At 37.0% G+C, this 15,911-nt stretch overlaps 1 protein-coding gene across 3 annotated transcripts; it reads left to right on the plus strand.

The window, feature by feature from the left end:
- The first annotated feature begins 10,634 nt into the window (after nt 1-10,634).
- On the plus strand, nt 10,635-14,042 carry osr2 (odd-skipped related transciption factor 2). Of its 3 annotated transcripts, none has more exons than XM_087806195.1 (4): nt 10,635-11,167; nt 12,276-12,965; nt 13,287-13,386; nt 13,573-14,042. In XM_087806195.1, the coding sequence occupies exons 2-4, from the start codon at nt 12,313-12,315 to the stop codon at nt 13,753-13,755; spliced, it is 936 nt and encodes a 311-aa protein (XP_087662321.1). In that variant the 5' UTR covers nt 10,635-11,167; nt 12,276-12,312; the 3' UTR covers nt 13,756-14,042. The 3 variants fall into 3 exon arrangements, with proteins under 3 accessions (XP_087662321.1, XP_087662324.1, XP_087662322.1); XM_087806198.1 differs by having other exon boundaries at nt 10,644-11,167; nt 13,655-14,042; XM_087806196.1 differs by lacking the exon at nt 10,635-11,167 and having other exon boundaries at nt 12,265-12,965.
- Nucleotides 14,043-15,911: the final 1,869 nt, after the last annotated feature.

Genomic DNA, 15,911 nt, shown 5'->3' on the forward strand with positions numbered 1-15,911 from the left:
CACTCCCTCTTTTCTCATAGAACGCCAAGTCCGGATTCTGTTTGTAACTTGAATACGTCTGGCTCATCATAAAACAGGTCCGGGGATTAAAAACATTAAATGTTACAACCCAACCGTGATTGTTCTGGTTGCTGATTGAAGAACAAATCTTTTCAATTATTCATCCTCCTTTCAACAATATCAAAAACAACTACAAGAATTCTTAAAAAACGACAACTTGAATTAAAATATTGATTTCCTTTTTCCTTTCTTAAATATTTCTACTCCCCTCTGGGTGATTCTGACCCTACATTCAAATGTAAATGTGCTGGTATTTTGCATGATAAATATAATAAATTTAACTCCAAAGAAAAATTCAGGGTTTTTCCTCAAGCTTTCTTAAATATTATTGCATTTGTAAGAGTCAAATTCCAATTACAGTAGCTGTGACACTTCTATCATTGTGTGTTTAAATCTCATGACTGGACAATTATTGAAGGGAGGTTCAATGACAACATTAAATTCATAGACCAACAGATTAAAAACAGTAAAAAAAAACAAATAATATAGAGTTTGTGTTTCACTCATTTTCACTAGTGAGGCAGACTACACGTTTATTTTTTGAGTGAACTTGACTGAAACCAGCGTCTTGACGTGTCACAAGCTATTTATTTCAAAATATAACATCTTTCAGACAGTAGGAATCAATAAAACAGACATTATATAAGTGTTTTCTTTCTCTGCAGATTGTTAATAAATAACTACTTCAACAGAGTTTAAAATTGTTTTAAAAAATTGATAACAAACTAATAAAAAACGGCTTATCACCTACACCTTGTTGTACTTTTTTTATTAAAAGTTTGTTTTTTGCTCTGTCTTTTTCCCAATATACCTACCTGGGTTTGCATTCAAGTTTATTTATTTTTTTAAAGAAAATGTAAGTTCCATTTATAAAGTTTTAACGAAGTACAGGTGTGCTTTATTTTATTTGTCTTGATTCAGGAAGTCGACTAAAACCTCTGGCGGTTTCCTTTAGAGAGAGATGTAACCTTTGAAAGTTCAGAGTCTGTGTACGTCCAGTACCAAGCTCACTCTATTTCACCTCTCTGGATTTTTTTAATATACATTTTGACATTATATTTAAATATCCAACATATAAAAACATGGATTACATTTTTTTGTTAATTATTAAGAGTTTATTTTAATGAAGATGTATATATATATATATGTATATACTGTATATATATGTATATATATGGAAATAAATCTGTATATTGTTATTATTGTTGTATAACACTCAATATTGTACAACGTTTGTGAACATCCATGTTACAAAGATGTACTGGGTTTGGAACTCCACTGGCTTTTTTTTTTTCCATTCACTTCTGTTTTCCATGTTTCTGTTCTGATCCAGGTAGTGGACGATTGAGGAGGTCGCTAAGACCTTTTAAACATGTCTTTCCTGACAGCCTAGATGACACATTCTCCCCTTCCGTTGATTTATTCCTCCACAGAGCTGCGGTGGTTTTGTTAACGTCTCTCATCAGCCTATTAACAACGGTTGAGCGTGACCAGGAAACAGGTGCAGGGACAGTTTTACTGTCCATCAGCTCAGCGGTGTGGGTCAGCGTGCAGCAGGGAGTTCCAGTTGCACCCGTGATCCAGCAGAATGGACCCACAAAACTTCAATTGTGAGAAGAGGTGGATCGAGGCTGTGATAGCAGCAGCGGAGGGAATACTGAGGCTGAGCAGTAAAACAAATGTGAGGTCAGTGTTGGCGTTTTTCCTCTATTTGTGGGATTAAATAAACAGAAAATGTAAAAGGTTTAGGATTAGATGAGATTAGATAAACTTTATTAAGAAAAATAACAAAGATTAACATGGAATAGAATCATCTTTTCACTTCACTTCTGCCCCCAAACTCAGAATTAAACAGTATAATAGCAAGAGGAATAAATTAGTCCCTGAGTCTATTAGTGTTGCATCATGGGAGGAGCATTCGTCCATCTGCTTCTCTGCTCACTGATGACAGTGTTCAGAGGATCATGTCATCATCCATGATGGACATTAGTTTGTCCAGTGTTCTCTGGTGGTATAACTGAAATTAAGAATGACTTTTTATTCCAAGCAATTTATAGAAACAAAAGAAGAACAAAAAAGTAAAAAAAAAAAATGTTGTGTCCTTGAGCATCAGCTTAATATGCATGTTCTTGTCATAATTTTTTTTATGTATACTTCTTGAACATTATTCCATTTTCTTCATTATATATATATATATATATATATTTGCCTGTTTTTGGATATTATTCTGTATATAATGTAAAGCATATGTTTGTTATTATTTGTGTTACTGTTTTAACAGGTATCATTTTAGCATTTTACCACTTTAATTAAATTCCCAGGGTTTATTTCTAAATGAATTACCCTTATTAGATTAAAATACAAAACAACACTACAAATTTATCGAAGGATTTAAAGAATAAGTAATTCACAAAACAAATGCAGTTGTTGATTATTTTGTGAGATCAATGTAAAATATAATTGAGCTACATTGATAACTGACATTGGGACATGGAAATAGTGGTCGTACAAATGTAATTATCATTAACAGGTTAAATAAAACAAGTACAAATCTATGATAGTCAGTGACCACTAACGGTAATAAGCTGCTTTAAACTACAACAACAGGGGAGTCAAACTTAATCACACACAGGGGCCAGAGTCTCAGTTTGGGACGAATGCCGAATAAATAGAATATTTATGAACTGACCTCCCAAGATGCAACACTAATAGACTCAGGGACTCATTAATTCCTTGTGCTAATGGGTGGTTTAATCTTAATTACCTTTGTGTTCCTTTTCTTCAAAGCCAGTTTTACTGTTGGAATTCAATGTATAATTTTCACAATCACAATCTCTGTTCCTTATCTTATGCCTTATACCTTATCAACATTAATAAATATACTTTCATTTGCGATAACCATGCGGTAGGCCACATAAAATCCCAGATTTGGTCCCCGGGCCTTGAGTTTACACAAGTTCTATACAGGCTGATTTCATTGTGTCAACTTTCATAAAGAAATACATACTGTAAATTACTTCAAAAATCAGAATCATAAACTTTTATTGCGAGTGTTGTAAACACAACATAGGATATTTAGTGGTGTCAGTAGAGAATAAAAGAATGAAATACGATTAAACACAAAAATGAGCAATAGAAAAAACAGAACCAAGCACCATTCCGCCGGCGACGAGGAGATCGTCGTAGAAAATTCTTACACACTTTGGTCAGAAACTTGAAACACTGATTCCAGCTGGGAAAATAGTTTTCCAAATTACCCCTATACATAAAATTTCAATCGGTAAACTGGGGTGATGTAGGTTTTTTTTGCGTTGTTGTTATTGGACCGAGTCAGGACAGCTGCTTCCTGGTAATGATGCTTATTAACTTGTTTTTTTTCAAGTAGGCAACACAGAGGTTTGTACTGTATAATTAAGCCAAACAGCACATGTATGTATAACAGTGTGTATTCCATTAAAGAGAAGGTATGATGATATGTTCACTTTCACCTTTAAAGCAGCAATACGTAACATTTCACGTCGGTTATTTTTCTTCATATTTTCATGGCTGATTAAAATTTTAACAGTCATGACTTGTGCAGTAGAACTTGCTAGCTATTATTTTAAGAATGCTTTTCACTACACAACTCTGGATGACTCACCCGGAGAGTGTGAGTGTCACATGACCATAAAACTGCATTATAGCAGCGGGTTAAGAGAAAATGTCTTGTTATGCCTTGATCTCAAGACTGAAGTTACACTCTTCTGACACACGGGGGAGCCAGAAACACTAGTTACAAATAACATGTTGTGGCTTTATATTCTTGGTCACACTTTGTTATAAAGTTCATGCTCACCTGTTGGGTTGTGTTAAAAAATCTTTGCAAAATAGCAATGGAAATGTAATGTACAACATTTACAACACACAATGTTGATAGTTCAAGGAGAATACATTGCATTACTATTAAACAAACAAATTAGTTTTTATTTAGTATGTTTGTGTGTTCATCTGTTCTGCCACAGTGACAAACATTATAGTGAGGATGGAATACTGATTCTATATTATTAAACTCAAATGAACCGTTAGAGTCGCACAATTTTATCAGTGGTTAGGATTACAAAATGACCTCATATACAGATGTTTTGGATGCAATTATTGGGCAGGAAGTGAACCGTCCTGTCGCTGGAAACATATAGACCACGCCTCCTTCACTCATTCCATGAAGAAACATTTGATGTGATGATCTTTATTCCTTAAAGGGCGACTAATGTGTTGATTTAAGTGTCTCTTAAATACATATTGACTCTATTGTTATCATCAGTATGTGTCTATTTGTACAAAACTCTCTTTTCATTTAAATATTTACATTAGAAAATGTGCTTAAGCCCCTCCCACTGCAAACAAACTTGTATGTTCTAACCAGTGTTGCGTGGGTTTACTCCGGGCACTCCGGTTTCCTCCCACAGTCCAAAAACATACAGTGGTTGATTGAGAACTTTGGGAAATTCTCCATAGGTATGAGTGTGTGTGTGTGAATGGTTGTGTGTATTTGTGCTGTGATTGGTCAAGCATTGAGGTTTGTCACCGCACATCACTAATCGTGGAAGTCTCCACCTCCAAGGGACTCGTTGTGTTAACAAAGCGGGGTGTGATTACAGCTGGCTGGAGAAGGAGTAAAGCCATTATTACGTCATAATTGACTCCGCTCTCGTAACCTCTTGTTCGCCGAGATTTCGGACAGGAGGGAGAACTTTAAGTTCAAAACATGGTCATGATGAGGAACTTACTGCATCTTGGAGAGGAAGACATGTGAGAGAGTCAGGAGAGTTGGGTTTTCACATTAGTTTTTCTTTACCCACCTGACTTTGAACAAGGACGGAGTCATATACGTGTGAATATCATCTCACTGGCCGCTTGGATCACTTAACCACCGTCCAGAGGTGAAGAAAAACCACATCAGGAATTCAACCTGGGATCTTCTCTCTGTGATGTCAACACTCCCACCACAAGTGTTGCCAGACGACAAACTTTCCCAACACATTGGCGAGCGTGAACAAGGAGGAAAAAAAAATGAAGCGGCAACTGTAAAAGCCAAAGCAACATGCTCAGGACAGGTTGATAAGACCCACTCCTCCAATATCATAAAACAGTGGAGGAAGTGGAAGTTCCAGTGCAAGTTTTTTACACGTTACACATACACATGTGCAAAACACAGATGCACAGATGACGGACTGGGATCTCGATCAGATGTTTTCGACCAGGTCCGGCTTTCACAAACACTCTCCGTCACTTTTTGTCGCTGCCATACCGAAACAGAACCAAACGAGCTCCAAAAACTGTCACGTTAATGACAGGGAGCCCAACAGAAGCGCCTGACCAGAACCGACAACCCAGAGGAAGCTATTTGCTGACAAATGGGATTTGGTGTCGGGCTTGAACAGCATTTACTGCAGGGTTTTATTGGTTTAAAGAGCACGATATTATGGCGGTTTTCTTCCCTTTTCCTCTTCTGGCAAAATAGATGACATTGCAGGGAGCTTTCGGTCACGCAAAGTTACCGGGTGCTGTTAAACAGATGGCAGGAGACCAGTGAAGAAAGTGGCAATGCACAGCAGATGGAGAAGCGTTCAACAGTAGACCCGAGGAATGCTTTATGTCAAGCCACAACACTGGCAGTGCCCGTGGTTCTGCTCGCACGTGAACGAGAGCGTTTCAACGACAATAACGCAGCAAAACAAGAACACCGGTCATGTGGTTCACACCAGAAGCGTGTGTGTTTTTAATCTCTTTTGTTCGTTTGTATTACACGTTTTGTTAAAACAGAACAAATGATTGCGTTCCAGTGGAAAAGTGACGAGCCCTGCAGTTACGGTAGCGGCCAATAGGTGGCACTCCTGCAACAATGAAGAGTCGGCCTTTTCAAGAAGGCATTTGATCACCAACAGTGAGTTCTGTCATCCTTCTGTTCCTGCTACAGATATACGAGATATCACGTGGTTTTCACCAGTATCTTAGTGTTGACAACTACAACAACAACAATGTGATTTCCACGTACCTAACCCCTTATAAAAAAAATGGCATTGTTTTGTTTTTTTCCTTTTAATCCAGAGATTAAAAACATTTAAATCAAATTTATAATAGATATAGATATATTTTTGGAATACTTGTGTTCTTTATTTTCACTTCTCTTATTTTTAATTTGTGTCAAAAATGTAGTATTTTTTTGATAGACAATATTTAATGTATTTAACAATTTAAAAAAACAAGTGATATAAATAGAATAAAACCATGTGTAGAATATAATGAGCTTCTAGATCATGGTTCGCCAGGTTATTTTATGTGGCCCTCCGGATGGTTTGCTCAAACTATGACTAGATAAATGTTCATAATGGATGACAACAATCTCAGAGAGACTTCTAACAAGAATACAAATGATGTTGAAGGAAAGGAATTTCGTGGGTGGGTTTTATAACAACTACATTAATGTCAGGTTAATAGACATTTCGTTTCAACCCGCAACTACAAGATTTTGTTACCCTTTCTAAACGGGTTTTCCAGTAAATTATAGATAAATGACATTAAACATTAAAACACATTACTAAAATAGTTTAATAATTCTCAGACTTTTTGTTCAATAGTGTAAAAATGTGATATTTAAAAATAGGATAGTATAAACAAGCTGAGTGGTACAAGTGTTTCAATCTTTCATTTATGTTTTAGATTTAAAGAGACATGGTTTACAGCTAAAACTCAACTAAAAAAAACACGTTGCTCTGAAAACCTTTATGATTCAATGTGTACACAAAAAGAATGGCATTGTTATTGTGAATAAAGATTGGACTTTGCTCACTAGCTAGCTAAAAGCTAAGTGTTCTGTGCTTTAGCGACATCTCACATCTGACTAAAAACTGAGTGAAACTGCTGTAAAGTCTCTGCATCACTGCAGTTTTTGAGAGTAGCATCATCTTTAGAAAAAAAAAAATCATTTGATGTGGAGGGAAAATGTGATTCTTGGGGTCTCGGAATGAAAAAGCGCTCGAGAAGTCGTGCTGGTTGCAGCGCGAGTGTAGGTGGGAACGTGGGGGGGCTTTTGAAACCACAGCTATGCAGGTAAGAGTCAGGTTTGCCTCCCTGTGCATTTCACTTTTGGACCTGACTTCCTGTTTGGTGGAGTCGAAGTAATGAAACTTCACAAACAAGACGAAGACGAAACACTGCGAAGGCCCTGTTATTTCTCGCTAGATCGCTGAGGCCGCTAAAGAAACGGTAAGAATGTTAAAAATAAAACGAGTCTTGAAATAGATTGCTAACTGTATCAGTGAAGACATAACACTTTTTTTCAACGTAATTCACGCATGATATACTGTTTAGCGTCTCTTCTGGGATGTGCAGGTCTTTGATCAGCGCCTCGTTTATCCTCGTGTCACCCAGTGTTATTAGAAGAGGAGTGTCGGCCATTACAAGCTTGGCAGCTGCACTGAGCTGCACCAGTAACACTATGTGGGAGTCAGATGTGCGGAGAGAATGATGGCGTCTGCAGGGGACTCAAGGAAGGGCCAAAGGTCGAGGCACTCACTCTGTTATTGCAGTGTTTTGAAAAACCATGGTTATGTTATAACGGAGAGCGCATTTGAGGGTCAGAAATAGTGTTAAAAAGTTAAGTGTAAAAATGTAAATATCAAAATGTTACTGCGTATATAATGTGTTATGTCTTGGTTATTACATATTTTGGGAGGGTTTTCACCACTTATGGCAGCTTTTGGGACTTAATATCACCAAGCTTCTGATTGTAAATGTTTCTTTCGAAGATGATCCATTGTTTGTTTAGAGAAAAGAGATATGGAACTTACATTATATGATAATACATGACATGACATTACATTATAATAGATTATATTGTATTATATTATATTATTATTTCTACAAATGGTGTCATTGTTTTAATATCGCCTCCATTCTCTTCTATTCATTCTGTATAATCTGAAAACCACAATTCTGTCATATCGAAGCTTCCATAGATGACACAGATATAATCGAAACCACCTACAGGTCATAATGGGACGTCTGTATATTTTTTTTTTATTTCGGATCTTACTAAAAAGAAAAATGGATATTGATACGTTTTTATTTTTGTTTGGTTGTGAACATGAGCAGAGGCCATGTGACTATTTTTGTGGTATTGTAATCTATACCGTATAACAATACTTATTAAAATATCAACTATAACCGAAAAAACGGAGATTAAACTGAATTTAAAAAAAACTTTATTTAAGGAAGCAATATAGTAGATTTTTACATTTTTTAATCTCGTCTTAAAACACATTTTATTCCCTGGCTTTTAACACAGCATGAGACTCTGAGCTGTATTAAGGGGTTTTTACATGTTTTATTTGATATTGTTTTTACCTTTGTGTGTTTTAACTATGCTTACTTGTCACTGTACAGCACTTTGTAACGACTGTTGTTGTTTTTAAAGCGCTTTATAAATAAAGTTGAGTTGAGTAGATTAGATAAACATAAATACGATTTACTTTATAGATTTCTCCCTGAAAAGTTTTAAATTATTTCTTTTTTAAATCAAACTCGTCACGCCATTACGTGTAGAATTAAATGTAATGGTTAAAATTATATTTCCTTTTTTGCTTCACAAAAAAAAAAGCACTTGCAGAGGATGTGCTTTTCTTTCTTTTTTTTCCTCTTACTAATCATCGCGCTAATGTAAAAAATGTGGGGGTTATGTTTCTTCTAATCCGGCTGCAATTGTTCAGGGCTTTTGACAGTGAAGATGTGGGCCAGGGTGATGTGAAACCGACTAAAAAACCACAAGCATGTTGTGGAGGAGAGAAGGTTCTGCTGCTCTGAAAATGAAAATTAGACGACAGGATCTTTTCTCTATAATCTCCCGTTTAATCATGTGTGCAGATTGACCTCATGAATAGCTTTTCGGTCCCAATCGATTTGACTTCATTCTAACAGGATGATTTAAGACAAAAACATTTTCATTACGCAGTTTGGCTCTGACCCTCGTTTGTTTGTGTAAAGAGACCCGAGGCTCTGAACGCGCGCACTTTCACAGAGGGTTGATGTTTACAGGCTCGCAGGTGAAAACGTGTTTTTTTGGGGGAAAAATTGTTTACTCTCAACGTACATTTCGATTAAATCGTTGGACATGTTAATATGTGAATCGTGGGAGTTAAAGGTGTGTCGACAAAGTGACTAACTAGTAAATATTTAACATTAGCCCCCACATTGTCGATTTAATTATACATTATTATAATGAATAAAACACATCTTTAATTCAATTTAAATCAATCATATGTTGTGTAAATACATGACGTTTAAATAATTTGTATTTCATACGAAACAGATGAACATGGAAATGCGATTGTCTGGTCAACGATTAGAAGCAATACTTGTCAGTAACAACATCATTTTAAATGACGGGTTAGATACTTTTAAATTTAAATTTAACTCAGGTGTGTAATGTGTGGCATTCTTATATTTATAATACATGTTTAAACAGTGGCGGAATCATAAATTCAAACAACGAATATTATCTTTAAAAAATTATCTAAGGCACCTGCAATACAAACAAATAAATTAATATAATTTACTTCTCCAAAAAATATAAATGCAACGTGTTAGTTTCAGAGAAAATCATTTGTGAAAGAAAATTAATTGTTGTTTTTGTTTTCCTCCTTCTGGAAACGAATCCATTGATTTAATTCAAAGTTATGTTTGAGAGTCTGATCAAACAGTGCCTCGAGACACAAGTGCTGTCGTATTTTTTTTATATCGCGTTTGGTTTGGGGAGGCTGTCAAAAAAAAAACCTTCGACTTTAGTTGCGTTCCAACCTCAATAGGTGGCGCTACAAAACCGCTTTCCGCGATCCTGAGAAGTCAAACAAGGTTTGAAGAGCAACCGTTTCGTTTCTTTTCAAGTCAGTTGAACATTTTTCACAGTCAGATTTTCTTTTGTGAGAACAGACGTTGCTCTGATTCAATGCTGGTCATAATAATAGGAATAATAAATAGATTCAAGCGGTACGTTTGAGATTTTATACCAGAAAACAAAAGGTGTATCTTGAAGAACTTATCATTTAATAATAAGTGGATTATAAGGTTGAAGTTGAAGTGTTTTATTTAATTGGCTTGTGTTGATTCATGATAATTGGTTAATTGTAATTACTAAACTCTGATTTCAACAAGAAAATACAAACTTTTATATTTATTTCAAAAATGTTGGTGAAAATAGCTAAATACTGTTCATTATTAACATTTATTTTGTTTGGTTAAAAACTGAGAACGACAGTGACGAATCGCTATTCATAATACCGGGAGAATTTAGTTAAAAAACAAGAACAATTTAAAAGTAAGGTTGACGTAAATGTTTCAAATATTTCAAGGCGGTTAATAAGAAATGAATCGATTACCACGGAACGATTATGCTTGACAACTCTTGAGAAAGTCTTTCTGGGAAATGTGTTTTACGCACTGATGCTCGGATCCCCGGGTTTGTGCATCCTTCACAAAAGGTTACCAGTCACTCAGATCGATTGTCTTGAATTGATTTTCAAAAACATGTTGAGTCGCTGGAGTTCCTCAAAAGACATGTTTTCAACACAGTGGCGTTGAATCGTTGGGAAATGTCCTCAACTTCTTCCATCGAAAAGAAAAAAAAAAAAAAACAGAAAAAAAACGCTTTCTATACGAGAGGTGTTAGAGTCGCTCCTATAGTCTCGAGCCCTAGTTGCTATCCAAACAAAAATAAACAGAGGAGGAACATTGGAATTAATGATAGAGAAGAGGGGAGGCGTGTCGGAGGCGGGCTGAACCATCCAGAGCTGGAGCTGAAAAGTGAACGTCCGGTGCGCATTACGCACACTTCCAGACCCGGCTCCGGACTGGACTCCCACGCTGTTGCCATCAGACTTTTTTTTTTTTTTTGAAACTTCTTCCTTTTCATCATAAAAAAAAAAAGTTCCGCGTACACAAGTCCGAAAACTGCATGGCTTCATGAAACTTTCATGGACTTGTAACTTGGAGAAAGTTTCTTCACTGGAGCTCGTCGCGTGTGTAGTGGATTACTGACTGACACTGCGGGACTTTTGGCTTTTTTTTTATTGGGGTAAGATACATTATGACCAGGGGACGTGACAGTGTGTTCCACATTTGATTCTTGGTGCATAACTTTTTTTTCTTTCTTGTAGTCGGATATCAGGTGCTGGTTAGTGCGTCTTAGTGACCACCAGCTGCAGGTCGTTTTAACAACAACTGATCCCGCTTGAATCAGCGTGACAACAGATTTGTCACGACTTACAGAATTCTAAATGAAAGGGGGGTAAAAAAAGAAAAAAAAAGCGCAAGACTCAATGAGGCAGTGCAAGTGTAAATACAGTCCAAAGGTTGTTAAAAGAAAGAACAGGTTAGTTGTGAATATGAGTGAAGAACAGCAAGTGCCGGCATGGTGACTTAGGCTGCACCTGTGCAGAATTATATTTAACCCCTGTCCCCCTTTTTTTAAACGCAGGGGAGGCATTGAGAAAGTACCAACCAGACTGAAACAACAGAAAGACTTTCACTCTAACAAGTGTGAATAATGCCCCCATAATCTGCAGAAGGTTTTAACCTCAGCAGCACTTTTTTCCAAATCTGATTTGAGTGAAATCTGTCCCTATAAGATCAAAGAAAAGCAAAGATATACAATTTAGAAATAATTAATCTAGTTATACAAGACAACTTGAGTTCAATGGCTCTGTCGCCTGGGTTTATTTATTCTTCTCCAACATCGCGAGCAGAAAACAAACACACGTTTTAAACACCTGGAGGGTATTTCGTTTTTTATGGCTTTCGTGAGGGAAAATGCTGTGCAAAAACTATTTTAATATTATTGGTTTGATCGGTTAAGATGCCTTCTCTGCTCATATCACATTTATTTATTTGTTTTTAAATAAATTGGACACTATCAAACCGGAGGGACAACTTTCCCTAATACTGAATATGACACATTCGTGTGATGTTTGCAGTTCAATTTTGCCTTTATATTTTTAAACAAATATTATTTGTCGTATGCAAAAAAAAAAAAAAAATGTCAGGCGAGGTGTCCAATGACGACTTATGTTTACACTCATTTACATCAATATATGACAAGTAGCAATTCTTAAATGTAACAAAAAAAGGTTATAAAATGTATCTTTTCTTGAAAGTGACATATTTTTTTTGGTTGGTCTTCCCAGGTTTACTGGAGACTCCACCGCAGAGGTCTGAGCCGAGATGGGGAGCAAAGCCCTGCACGCCCCGATCCCTCTGCACCCAGCCTTGCAGCTCACCAACTACTCCTTCCTGCAGGCCGTCAACACTTTCCCTGCTGACCAGCTGCAGGGACTCTACGGCCTCAGCGCCGTGCAGACCATGCACATGAACCACTGGACACTCGGTTACCCGCACATCCAGGGACTCAGGTCGACCATAACCGAAATGGCAGCCGCTCAGGGGCTGATGGACCCCAGGATTCCCTTCCCGGGGTTACCCTTCACCGCGGCGGCGCAGCTCTTCCACCCGAAACAGGGCGCCATGACGCACGGGGTCCCGGTCCTGCACAAGGACAGGCCGCGGTTTGACTTCGCCAACCTGGCCCTGGCCGCCACGCAGGAGGACCCGCCGAAAGCCGCGGATCTGGCCAAGCTGGCCTCGGGTCTCGGGGGGACTCTCTCGGAGCTGAGCAAGCTCTCCCCGGACAGAAAGCCCACCCGGGGCAGACTCCCGTCCAAGACGAAAAAGGAATTTATTTGCAAGTTCTGCGGCAGGCATTTCACCAAGTCGTACAACCTGCTGATCCACGAGAGGACGCACACGGACGAGCGGCCCTACACCTGCGACATTTGCCACAAGGCCTTCAGGAGACAAGACCACCTCAGAGACCACAGGTGAGCTGCCACTCAAAAAAAAAAAACGCTCCCCCTCCTCCTCCCGGAATTACTCGCAAAAAAAAAAAAACTGCATGTGGTTTCTGTGGTGACCCTAAATTGTTAGTGTGTGTAAGTGAGTGTGTTAGTGGTTGTCTGTCTCTGTGTGGACTGGCGATCTGTCAAACACCCCCCTAACCCCCCCCCACTCCATTTTTGCCCAACTGGCATCGACCCTTAAGCTTATAGGCATAATGTTTTTTTGTTTTTTTTTTCAAATGTGGTTCATGCTTGAAGGTCAAATAAATACACTGCTGATGAAGTGTTATTTCTGCTCCACAGATACATCCACTCCAAGGAAAAACCCTTCAAATGTCAAGAGTGTGGGAAGGGTTTCTGTCAGTCCCGAACTCTAGCCGTCCATAAAACTTTACACATGCAGGTAAGCCCCCCTTCAAAATACCTCCAATGAATCAAACATTGAACCATCTGCTGCATGCATGGGGATATATTTAAGCCGTTAAAAAAATAAAAAAATAAATGGGTTAATTCATTGCCCTTACAATTTAATTCTGCTGAAGATCTATTTGATAAAAAGGGATTAATACTTTGCTTTAAATTTAAACAGGAGTCACCCCACAAATGCCCCACATGCGGACGAACCTTTAATCAAAGAAGTAACCTGAAAACTCACCTTCTCACCCATACAGACATCAAGCCCTACAGCTGTGGCCGCTGCGGAAAGGTGTTTCGGCGCAACTGTGACTTGCGACGGCACAGTTTGACGCACAGCCCTCACCGGGACTTCTAAAAAACCTGCATGGACACACTTGCGAATAAAACAAAAAAAAAACAAAAAAGGACAACGACAGAAAATAAACCAATTATATATATTAAAAAAAAAAAAGTTTGCTTGGAGGACATTCTGAGGATTCTTTTTTCGCAACGGAGCTTTTTTTCTTCTTTTTTTTCTCTCTCTCCCAACAAATGTAAATATTAACGCACTGTAAATAACTGTTCTTGTTTTTGAAAAGTTGCCATAAATATAAAGTGTTTTAAAAGTGTATTGTAGAAAATAAATATTTCCATGATAAACGACTCTGCATTTAATTGTTTTGTTGACTCCAAGAACGAGGCCCTCGAGCAGGATTTTTGCAAGTTCATCAGTCAATATGTTTACATGCAGCCTCAGGTGTCTTGTCCGCCCATTAGAACCACATTGTTTGCTCTTTGCTGTTTGTCTGTCAGAAACTATTAGTTATTAATTACAATAATTGTGGCGGTTTCCTTTTCTGAGCATATTATCTGTTTGTCAGCAAAGTATTTAAATCGGTATTCAAACAGTTCCCAAACTGAGAATTACAATAACACTTGTCATCTTTGTTTATCTTATTTTGACATATGTCCGTTTTTTTTGTTGTCAGATGACTATAATTTATTTAAATTGTTTGTTTTTTATCTATACGTTTTATTCATTGTGTTTGGCCCTCAGGCCTGTCTCTTCTCTTCAATTGCCGGATACTTTATTACACACGCCTGTTGTTAAAAAAAAACTAAACAAAAAAAGAAAATTGATTGAACAAATGTAGGAATTAGCATGTATTTTCGAACAGGCTGTGGAGGATTAAAATGTGCTCTGATTGCTGAGGCCGTTAACAAAGGCCCGATTTATTCGACAACACATGTTTGTTGTGTATTTGTATCAAACGTGAAGCTAAAAATCCAACGTTCACATTCTGTATTTGACATTTATAAAATAATATTGAGGGGAAAAACTGCTTTAAATACATTTTTAAAATATCAGGTTGTGGTCGTGGGATTTAATTGATTTGTTTTAATGAACAGGTGCATTTAATCCAAAAACATACACACACAAATAAAATTGTTAACGTGCAGATAAACCTGACCTTTAAACATCTACCTCTCGATTTCTTAAGAAAAATACATGGATGTACATGGAGTGTCACGCAAAACTAGAAAAAAAACACAATGTCTCACCCCCCCCCACACACACACACCTTCACACTCACACACACACCCGAACACACACACTTATATGCTCGAGCGACAGGTGCTTTAACAGTCCGAGTTGTGCCAAATTGTTAATTATTATTTTTTATTCTACTCACATCAAGGGACCCAGAGATGAGATCTTACGCTCTTCACTTAGTCCTTTTCACCAAACAAACGAATGTGTGTCGATGTGGGAAAAATAAAGGTGTATCAAAAACGTGGATGTCGCTTTTTTTTTTTCTTGGAAAAAAACAAAACAAATCTTTAAATAAAATAATTAATAATTAAATAAATACACATGTATGATAGAGAATTAATGCAGTGGTTATTATAATTATTATAATATAGCGCCTTTCATTTGGTTTTGATTCACCTGTCACCCATTGGACAAACTTGAGATTATATTATATTCTTTTTTTTGTTCGGACATTAATTTATTCATGAATTACCCCTTTAGTAAAATAAGTTCCTTTCCAAATATTATGAGTTTCGTGTATTTATTTTTCACCTTCCTGCTGTGAATCATTTACAAACATTTCATTTAAGCACGTTACAGTCGATAGTTTTGAGTGCATTTATTGTACATATTCTATACTGTATACACAGCCAACTGATATTAAATAATATGGATTTATAGATGTTTATATTATGTTGTCAGACATCCAAGACATCGAGATATAAACTTGCTATAACCTAGACCTGGATTTAGTGCTTAACAAAAAAATCTCATCCTGAATGTACTCATAAATTAAGACAATATTTAGTATATAAACACCTCATGTATATCAAATGAATTTAAAATAATTGTTGTATGAACTTCTAGATCTTGGTCGTTGAATTTGATTTGATCATCTATCCAACTCTGTTTGATCATCTCGTCACACCAACCTGGAGGATTCTAATATTTTACTTAGCTCGACGATTGTGTCAAATAATTTTAAATCTCTTGGCATG

The sequence above is a fragment of the Callionymus lyra genome, chromosome 13, assembly GCF_982586985.1.
Source record: "Callionymus lyra chromosome 13, fCalLyr1.hap1.1, whole genome shotgun sequence".
Classification (NCBI taxonomy): Eukaryota; Metazoa; Chordata; class Actinopteri; order Syngnathiformes; family Callionymidae; genus Callionymus; species Callionymus lyra.

What these genes read in the sequence shown, in the direction of transcription:
- osr2 (XM_087806195.1), top strand. Translation starts at nt 12,313, where the DNA reads ATGGGGAGCAAAGCCCTGCACGCCCCGATCCCTCTGCACCCAGCCTTG. An exon ending in GACCACCTCAGAGACCACAG is followed by an intron (nt 12,966 to 13,286) that starts GTGAGCTGCCAC and finishes TCTGCTCCACAG; the next exon opens with ATACATCCACTCCAAGGAAA. An exon ending in ATAAAACTTTACACATGCAG is followed by an intron (nt 13,387 to 13,572) that starts GTAAGCCCCCCT and finishes AAATTTAAACAG; the next exon opens with GAGTCACCCCACAAATGCCC.